At 32.0% G+C, this 11223-nt stretch overlaps 1 protein-coding gene across 1 annotated transcript; it reads right to left on the bottom strand.

The window, feature by feature from the left end:
• Positions 1-7319: 7319 nt before the first annotated feature.
• On the bottom strand, positions 7320-9654 carry LOC146883872 (zinc finger BED domain-containing protein RICESLEEPER 2-like). Its single transcript, XM_085666751.1, has 3 exons — positions 7869-9654; positions 7709-7786; positions 7320-7418 (listed from the first exon to the last, which is right to left on the bottom strand). Exons 1-2 carry the CDS (start codon positions 9652-9654, stop codon positions 7737-7739), a joined length of 1836 nt encoding a protein of 611 aa, XP_085522877.1. The 3' UTR covers positions 7320-7418; positions 7709-7736.
• Between the last annotated feature and the right edge of the window lie 1569 nt (positions 9655-11223).

The following is an 11223-nucleotide window of genomic DNA, read 5'->3' as shown; positions in this document are numbered from 1 at the left end:
ATGGAAACAAAAAGCACAAAGGAGAAGGAAACATAAAGGGATCAAAAGAAGATCATGAAACACAATGAAACACAATGGAAATTGACTCTAAGACATTGCTAAGATCTAAATAGCAATTTGAACTCAAAAATAGAAATGAAAAAGCACCAAAGCACAACTAATTGAAAGGAAATTTAATGTGGTTTATGGTGATGTTAAGCAAGCACAAGGACAATTCCCACTGGACATTAAGATAACTAAGGTTATCTAGATGTGAAGGTTTATTTCCAAGGCTCCAAGAGAAAAGAGAGAATAAACCAAAAAAATACAACAATTACTCAATTAAAATGAAAAGTAAACGGTAAAAGCAAAATAGAACACCTAAAGCACACAAGGATGGTTCAAGATGAACCAAATGAAGATGAACCAAAGTAAAAAGACATGAATACTCAAAATTAAAGGAACAAAACAACAAGACAAGTAGAAGAAGAGATGAACAACACGAAATTGAAAGAAAAATGGAGAAGAAGCACATAACTCACTAAAATCGAGAGCAAGCAAGGCTCATGATACCATATGATGGCTTCTTCTTGTTTGCATTGAAGTTTGCATGAAGAATGGAGGCTCCATGGATGGTGTTGGACGCGGAAGAATGAAGGAAATGAGTTTAAGGTGTTTGGTTTGGTGTAGGTGAAATGATTCTTAAGAGAGGTGAGGCCAACTCCTAAGGAAGAAGACTAGAGTAAGCTAGAGAAGAGTTTACTCTAAGGTGAGCTCAAAAGATATTTGTGCGCAAATTTGGGCAGCACATCATTATTCAATTTCAAGCTGAAAATACATCTTCTAAGCCTTTTATTTATAGGCTAAAATGAGACCAAGGAGTCTCCAATAAGTGGAGGGAAAAAGGAATTTAGAAAGTTGAATTTTGGAGCCAAAAAGGAGCATGTGGGAGGTGTGACTTGCCACCTAAGCAAGTCACACTTTTCTTGCCATGGGAAGCTAACTCTCATCCTTGGAGAGCAAGTCTGAGAACGTTTTAGGCTTCTCTAGGGTAGATGCACTACTCTCGGCCCATTTAGCCCAATTTCCCTTTTTAGTCCAAAATTACTTCTAAAGCCTAATTTCCTTTAAGGCCCAATACATGGCCCAAAGAAAACCCTATTCTATTGGGCCCAAAATACAAAGCCCAAAAAAAATCCTAATCTAGTATTTATAAGGAAAGAGTCCTAAGTTAGGTCTTCACATCTTCCTTGGTCCATGTGAAGTTTATCTTGGGCCTTGCATGCGCATTTGTGACCCATTCCTCTTGTATTCTCCTAGCCACAACTCTTGTTGTAGGTCCTTTGGCTAGAGCCATCTCATCACCTATATAGGTGAAAGCAACAATAGAGAAAGAGAAGTAGTTAGTGATAGGATAATGTTAACAATTTCAATGTCAGTTGCTTCAACTGAAAGGAATTTCTCAAAGCTAAAAATAATAAAAACTTATTTAAAATCAACAATGTCTCAAAAACGATTAGACAAATTAGCCCTATTATCTATTATAAAAGAAATTTTAAATAAAATTAATTATGATAATTTAATAAATATTTTGCATAAAAAAAGCTCGAAAAATAAATTTTAAATAAAATACCTCATTTTTTAAGTTTAATTTAGATCTCCCAAACTCTTGAACCACTTCACTATAGTTACTACCAAATTTTTATCACTAAAATTAATTGTTAACGAGATATTTTCTTATAGTAATAAATATATAAAAAAATTAGAGTGTCAAATATATAAAATATATTAAAATTTAAGAAATAATATTTTACTTATATATTAATATTTATTTATAAAAAAAATTTGGAGGCCATAATCCCCTATGTCCTAACAAAAGTCGTCGTCAACAACTCAATATGCAAAATCTAAAATGCAAGCTTTATATGTACAACCTCTAGGTGTACACGTGCTCACAAAATAAAACAAAGTTAATTAAACATTAATTGTCTATCTCACCGAGAGGTAAATAAATCAAACAAAGCATAACAACATAAGGTTAACCTGTAAAACAAAGTGAAGTCATAAGAATGGAAAAGGATCTAAACAGAAACAGTGATACAAAATCGTAGTAAAAGAAGCAAGCTGAAGGTAAGAGAGAACAAAAATAAAATAATATGCGTCATAAAGTAAGAAAAAAAGAAGGGAAATTTGTGGTTGGAATTAAACATGTAGCATCTGCTTGTGAGAAATGATGGCGCTGGTGGTGTACCCTATCACGAACTATTTGTAGTAAGAGTGTGGTGTAGGAAATATGGATGGGAAGCGATGGGAGAGAAAATCGTGAAAGGAGTAAAAAGGATGAAAAATTTAATTGAGAGCAGAAGATAACCTAATAAATATTTAGGATAAAATTGTAATCTTAAACGAATAATGAATAACTACTAATACCAATATTATGATATCTGTCAACAATGTAACGTCCTATTTAATTAATAAACGTAATTAAAAGAAACCCCACACATAAACAGTACAACCACGCAGTCTTGGGGTCCTTAATTCAACCCCTACAAAACCAGACACACCACGATGCCAAAAGAAGACAGTTGAAAAGTCTAGCAAATACAAGTAGAGTAATAAAACATATCGAAATACATGGGGCAAAGCCCTAAAGAAAGCCCAAAGAAACTAAGATCCAGCTCATGCAGATTATGCAGCGAAACCATCACCTCTCTGTTGTCCGCGGGAAGAGAGTACCACATAGCAGAACACACAACAATAAAAGTAGGGTAAGCTAGAGCACAAAAGATTTCATCCATCAAATCAGATATAATTTCAAAATATCATACACCCAAATCAACCAAGCATGTTATGAATTTTCAGGCAATACACTACGACATGACTCGACTCATCCGGATACGTATAACCTGGTCGGATTCAGCGGATGTTTGCACTTGTGGTGGATACCTTTGCTCACCCCCGAGCTATGTGTTACAAGTGTTACAATCAATCAATTTCCCTCACCACAAGGTTAGCCCTTAATGAATTTCAAGCCTCCTGTTACTCTCACCACAGGAGTTAGTCTGCCCTAGGTGAGACTAACTGACTCCTTAGAGTGTCAGGATGCAATCTTACCTTGAATCCTTACATAGTTATACAAATGGGGCACCACCATGGACACCCACTAACAGGGGCCATGAAATTACGTCCCGACCACTGAAGCACGACCCGGAAATCCTACCTAGATTACGCACTGACACGGACCAAGCATAACAGATCAATCGATAAATATTATAGCACATTCATATATACCCCACGTACCATCTCTAGATAATTCACCCTTTTTCATTTCTTTCTTAGTGGTTCCATACTCAACCATTTCTCCCCCACCATAGTTACAGGATTTCAGATCATGCCGATACCATGCCACTTTAACACCAACCATCTCATTTAGTTCACATGCCAAGTTCATACCAAACCATCATCCACAATCCATGAATCATGTCACGCATACATAACACTCCATTATATATTTCTCATCATAGCAATCATACTTAAACGAATATCAATCATCCAAGAGCAACAAAGCAACCCAACAGCGCACTGTCTCGCGCAGTCCCTCGCTCAGGCGAGACGTTCTCGCCTAGGCGAGCCCCCTTCGCCTAGGCGAGGGCTCGAAAAGGGAAACTAGAGCTAATGCGGGATCTCGCTTAGGTGAGACCCCTCTCGCTTGGGCGAGATACTCGCTCCCTAAAAAAATGAGTTGGTCGCCTGGGCGACCTTTCACGTAAAAGGGTTTGGGCGAGTCCCTGTCCATCTCGCCTAGGCGAGACTGGCTCGCTTGGGCGAGATTAGCAGGTCTCGCCACTGTTTTCCTGCAACAGTCACCCACACCAATCCAAAACAAAGCATTCATACATTCACAATTAACATATCATCACATCAACCTCAAGAACTCGAAATAACAGCCAACAACATGGAAACAAGGAATATAGTAGTAAGCCAGAGCTTCCCTACCTAGAAATGGGCTCGTACGGGACTTCGACACTGAACCAAGAGCACAACAGCTCTAGAACCAAACTCGCAAACTGGACATCGGACAAAAACGAGTTATTACAGGGCTTCTAACCGTGACCACGAAAACCATACTAGAAAAGGCGGTAGGGATTAAAAGATACTTACGAGAGCAGAACAATGGCCAAGCTAAACGTGAATTTGAGGAACTTTGGAACCCTAGCAGAAGACGGCAGCAGCAGCAGCTCTAGGAGGTGTGGTTTCTTTTTACGAAAAGTGAGCATAGGTTAGGGTTTGGGGCGGACTAGGTTTGTTTTCCCTTTCTGGGCCAACCGTAAGGCCCAATAGTTAAGGCAGCCCTAAGAAAAAAGGGCAGAATGAAAAGTGGGCCTTACAATCAATCTGTTACTGAGAAGATATTAATATACTCATTATATTCCTTGTCCACAGATATTTTTAATGTTTCAATCTACTACCGGTGGTGAATTTTGCTCCCAGATATCCATGGATATGGATAGTTTTGTCACCCCTTCATACAATTAATTAATTTTATGGTTAAATTATGTCTTTGGTTCTATTTTTGTAATAAAATATTGATTTGATCTCTTTATTTGTTTTATTCAATTTGGTTCCTATTATGAGCAATTTGATGCAATCAAGTTCTTTCTATTAGTAGTGTAGTAACAACATCAAAGGAGTGTCACATGTCAAGTCCTGAATTTTTTTAATTTTTATTTACTTTTTAAAATTTTTTAAAATTTTTAAAAAGTTGTCACGTGTCAAACTGACATCATACCACGTGGCAGTGACAGTGTGATGTGACAATGACAGTGCCATATGTCACTATTATGTCAGGTGTCCCTTACTCATTCTCAATTTAGTTATTGTATTTTTACTTTTGTCTTAATTTAGTCTCAATTTTTGTAAAAATTGAGCAATTTGGTCCCTTTCCAACTTAAAATCAAATTTAATTTTTATATAAATAAACACAAATATTTCTATCAAAATTGATATTTCTTGTAAATATTTTTAACAAGATTAAATTTATTTAACTTAAATTTTGTATTAAACTTTATTTAAAATTGTTTTAAAGTTGTTAATAGAAAATAATACTAATGAAAAAAAAATTCATAAATTATATTGATATTTTATTACATTATACTTTAATATTTTTTTTATTTCAATATATATTTGAAATAATTGTATATTTTTAAATAGTGTAAAGTTCAATAATTTCTATACAAATGTTTGAGTTGGTGTAAAAATAATAATAATAATTAAATAAATAAATTTTAAAAATAATTTTAACTAGTTTATGTAACAATTCAAAATAAATAAATTTAAAATTTGAAAACAATTTTAAGTAAAGTTGAATGTGAAACACAAATTTAAATAAACTTAATTTTGTTAAAAATATATAATAAAAAATCAATTTGAATAAAAATATCAAATTTAATAAAAATATTTGTATAACATTTATGTAAAAATTTATTTTTGCTTCAATTTGGTGAGGGACGAAATTGCACAATTTTTACAAAAATTGGGACTAAATTGAGACAGAAAAAAAATGCAGTAACCAAATCGAGAAGGAGAAGATGACACTTGATATAATATTGACACTTGGCACTGTCACTGCCACATCATACTATCACTGTCACGTCACACGATGTCAGCTTGACCCGTGGAAAATTTTTAATTTTAAAAAAAAAAAATTCAAAAAATTTAAAAAATTCAATAAAGAAATTCAAAAAATCTAGGAATTGGCACGTGACACCCCTTTAATGTTCTTATTGCACCACTAACATAAATGGTTTGATTGCATCAAATTTTCCTTAATAAGAGTCAAATTAAGATAAAAAAATAGAGGGATCAAATCGATATTTTGTACGAAAATGGGAAACAAAAGTATAATTTAACCTAATTTTATTTTTTTAAACTGAATTTGTATTAATATTTTTTCATACTTAGATAAAAGATGAAAATTATATTAAATACTTATTGAAGAAAAATATTAAATAAAACTAAATTAAATTATATAAAACTTAATTAACTTTTATATATATATATATATATATATATATATATTATATAATTTGATACCATTACTCTCGTTGACAATCAAATAAATTAATATTTTATTAAAAAAAACAGATGTGTGAATTATTTGTGAACAGTGGTCTCAACTCAACAACTTTTTTCATATGTATAATAATAGGATTAATGATTAATGATTAATGTTTAATGTAACGAGTATTACTTTCAAGTGCGGACTTCACTATGACATAGAAAGTCATGACTAAAAATTTTTAATTTAATTTTATATATATATATATATATATATATATATATTTTATATATTTTAAAATTATATTATATTATTATATTGTTTATAATAAATTTGAAACAACTTCTCATCATTTTATTTATATACATTATTTTTTTCATATATCTTTATTGTTTAAAAAATAAAATAAAAATCAATTTGATAGATGATGATTAACAAAAGATATTAAAATTTTGTGTTTGACCATAAGATTTTTTCTCGGTAAGTCATCAATAAAGTATGACAATAAGAAAAACAAACAAAAAAGTAAAATGGTAAATCCATATATTAGAGAACATAAATGTTGAAAACTCATTATCACAACTAGTGTACATACAAGGCTGTCGCATTTGTGTGTATGTATTTTTTAAATACGCGTGATATTATATTTAAGGGTGGGCATGGATTGGATAATTAGATATCCGCTCCAAATCCAATTTGAATCTAAATATATGGTTCAAATTTTGATCCATATCCACTTTTTTGTTGAAAAAACAATTTGGATATTTTAAAATCTATATCCAAATATTAGGATCAAGTTAGATATCCTTATCTAAATATTTGGATCAATTAAGAATCTAGATTTATTTCTAAATCCATTTTTAATGAAACTTAACTTTTTATAAATTTAATTTTAATTTTTAATTTTTAATTTTAATTTTAAATTTATATTTTAAAAATAAAATAATTATTTCATCCAATACATAAATATTTTTAAAAAAAGTAAAATAATATATAAAATAATAAAAATATAAAAATATTATAAATTTAATAGTATTAAAGACTAAAAATAATATACTATTTAAATTCTTAGCATTAAAAAAAATTAAAATCATATAATTGTCCATATAAAATCATTTAATCTTTTGGTAATGAAAATGATTATAAAGTCATTAAGTCCTCATACAATATCACTAACATTAAAAAATAACAAATCGAAAACACTATAGAGTTCATGGCAATTTTAACAGTCTCTTCAAATAGAATACAGCAACACTCATTCGATTACAAAGTTCAAAATCTCTTCCATGGCTCATTAACTCAAACTCATTATCAATATCTCACAACCATCTATATATGAAGCAACTGGAGTTGGCATCAATCCACTTGACTTGTGATTTATCTGAAACATGAACGAATTAATAAAGAAATTTAAATAATCTATTCCAATGATAGATATAATAACAAATTCATATGTCATGGCAATAACAACATAAGTTAATGCATCACTCAATCATTTTATCTCTACCCACCAATTCTAATAAAACTAACACATTTTTTGTGACTTATAAATGTTGTTCCATCAAAGTGTCATGTTAGAATACAACTTAAGGTTTTAAGAAAATCACTAAACAATAGAATACAAGAAAGATAAGTTATTCACATGAAAAGGGAAGTCCATTCATTACTTACTAATTGAAAGAGGCATGGGGCGTGAGCTTTAACTCAAAGAAATTATACTGTGGTCATCATCTTGTTGAGAAACCAACTCTTTAAGAAATAAAAAAAAAATTATCATTAGTTAATACATATTTAATTATAATATTATTACATAATTTAAACATCAAAATACCTTGGTCAACAGATTGAAGCTCTTCAAAATCATAGTCTAACAATGATGGTGAATGTGTGTCTTTCAACCAATCTTGTGTACAAATAAGTGCCTCCACCTTTTGTTGTGATAAAGAACTTCGATATGGATCAAGCACTCTTCCTCCCGTGCTAAATGCAGACTCAGATGCTACCGTAGAAACAGGCATAGCTAATAGCTCTCGTGCTATGTTTGACAAGATTGGAAATCTACATGAATTCATTTTCCACCAATGAAGAATGTTCAAAGTTGTTTCACCAAGCTCTTCCTCTAAATACTTTTGAAGTTCAGATTTGTTTAAAGAGGTTAATCTTGTTGTTTGCAAAAACTTATTCCGACTATATGGATCATGCTTATAATTGGGTACTTCAACATGTGTTTGTTGTGTGTCATTTTCAGCTCCCCCATTTCGACTTTTATATTCATCAAACAACAACTTTAAGGAAGTATCGAGCCGTGACTTTAACACCCATCCATCATTTGTCTTTTCAGGATCAAAAAGTTGATCAATTGCCCAATTCATATAACTCATCTTGTATCTAGGATCTAAGATAACAACAATTAACAACAATATATTGAACTTGTTAGGTTCACCCCAATATTTCTCATAATTTTTTCTCATTTTTTCAGCCATCTTATATGTAGCACTGCTTGTAGCATTGGACTTTAGGAGATGATTGATCCCATTCCAAATTCCTACCACTTCTAACATGTAGATATTACTAGTAACATAAGAGTTACCTGAGATGCGCAAAGTAGCTTCATAAAAAATGCTCAAGAAAGGTAGAATAGACTCAACATACTCCCAATCTTCATAAGAAGGCAATCCAATCCCCTTTCCTAACTCATTAGCATATTTTCTATCATAAAACTCAAGCTCAACAAATGCCATTTTATGCTTGAAAGCAGCATCTAACATCAAATATGTTGAATTCCACATTGTTTCAACATCCAAGCAAATATGACCTTTATATTCAATCTTTTGTCTTTCAACATACTCTTTGAATTTCATAAATCTAGAAGGAGATGATCTAATATATTTCACTGCAGCACGAATTCTTAAAACAGAGTTATCAATCTCTTTTAGACCACTACTCACAATTAAGTTCAAAATATGTGCACAACAACGCATATGAGTATAGTCACCTTTCAAAACCGAGTTATTCCAAGACAATAGTCTTTTCTTCAAGTGTTGAACTCCCGTGTCATTTGATGTAGCATTATCTACTGTCAAGGTCAAAACACAACTCAACCCCCATTCATGCAAGCATGACTCAACAAATTTAGCCATGGCCTCTCCAGTATGACTTATTACTTGACGGAAACTCAAAATCCTTTTATGCAAATTCCAATCATTATCGATGAAGTGGGCTGTTAAACACATATAACTTTGATTTTGAGGTGAAGTCCATGCATCGGTAGTGAGACAAACTCTTTGAAAATGTTGAGAAAGAAAATCCTTCAAATATATCTTTTTTACATTCCAAAATGTCACAATATTCCGTGATATGGTATAACGTGATGGGATCTTAAATCTTTGTTGCAAAGCATTTGAATACCTCCTAAAAGCAACATGCTCTACAAATCGAAAGGGGAGTTCAGCTTCCACAAACATTTTTACCAGTTCTTCTTGACAAAGTTCTTGGTCAAATCTACCATAAGAAGGAGAGTTAGTATTTCCATCAATTGTTGAAGATGAACCTACTTTTTGTCTCTTGTTTACTTCTTTATTGGGGTTATTTGGACATCTCAACACATGATTACGCATTGCAGTTGTTCCTTTCTCATATTGAATAAGGATATCACAATACTTGCATTGAGCCCTTTTATCCGATTTTGGTTCTAGTTGAATGAAATGATTCCAAGCTTCTGATCGATTTTTTCGTCCCTCATGAGAAGGGGTCCCATATTTGTAGAGCCACTAACAATTGATGGAGTAGAAAGTGCATGTTCAATTGGTTTTGAGACGGAACAATCATCTTCATCCATAGTTACCATTGTATCTGATAAGAAAAGATAATCAAGTTACTATCAATAGTTTGAAAGTCTCCTGTCCTACAAAAAAATAAAAGCGTATATAAATAATAAGAGTAATACATCTTAAAATTAAAGACGTCAAAGAAAAATAGAAATACTAAAACAATGCTTTGTATTTACGGACCAACTAGAATTTATTTTCAATGAACTTAAACTTAAGAAACTAGATTTGGTACATTGAAAAAAAAAGTTTTCATTATTATTTAATCCCATCTCATGTTAGTAGGAGTAGGTAGTGGGGAGTGTTTCCTTAAGTACATGGACATAGGCCATACGTACGTGATTTGAGTGATTGATTGAGTTCATGAATGAGTGAGTGATTCATTGTGAGTTTTTAAGATTGAGGTTGAGTGGGTGAGTGAACATCAAAATCATATCATATATAAAAGAAAGGCCCCAACAGGAGTCTGTGCATCAGGAGTGCTTCACTCAAACTCTTGAAAACAAAACAAAACAAAACTTTATATTTTTAAGCACCAAGATTCAAATAAAAAAATGCAGTTATGAATATGCCACTGAAATCAAGCATGTATTGTATTTTTAAGCACAAGATGAGAGTACAACCATAAATACTAGTCAAATAAGTGAGAGAACCTCAAGGCTTTTTAAAGCACTTTATCCTACTTAATGTGAGGTAGTCCTTTCCGTGACCCAACCCTCAACAAGGGCACTAATTGTTGGGACTAAAATAAAAGAGGAGAATCCAATCCAAAATTTGGAAATTGTTCATTCATCTATTCAATTATTTTTTAAAGGCATTGTTGTGTTTATTTTGGTACAAGGCCACAAGTATCTTCCTAAAAGACAATCCCATTCGAGTAGGATAAAAACATAGTCAAGTGTGAATTCATCCAAACATAACAAAATCTGAATAAAATGGGAGCAAAAGGAAGGGACACAGAGTACTTACAAAGCGGAAGAAAACCACCACTGCTAAAGCACAAACCCCTCCAAGTAAGATATGAAGACCACTTCTAGCAGTTTTCTGGACAACAAACAAAGGTTGTATTATCCATATGCCTCTAACAAAATCAATAGGGAAGAAGAAACATATAGATACACACACAACACAAGGAAGTGTAACAAAACGAAAAGAAAGTAATAAAGTTGTTTGATCACTTTATGCATGAATCGACAATCAAAACAAATTTTAGAGACCAAAGCACCCTATACAAGCATTACGTTTGAATCACACAAGCTGAAGACTAGCAAAAAAGGCCCTCATAAGATTTTAGTCTCAATATACTTGCTGGTCTTTATAGTTAAGAAACCATAAAAAAAATTTCTAGCCTGCATACAC

This window comes from Vigna unguiculata, chromosome 9 (assembly GCF_037176805.1).
Source record: "Vigna unguiculata cultivar grain cowpea cultivar isolate G323 ecotype 2 chromosome 9, ASM3717680v1, whole genome shotgun sequence".
In the NCBI taxonomy this organism is placed as follows: Eukaryota; Viridiplantae; Streptophyta; class Magnoliopsida; order Fabales; family Fabaceae; genus Vigna; species Vigna unguiculata.
Note: the sequence above shows the minus strand (reverse complement) of the source record. Positions and strands in the feature narration are given on the sequence as shown.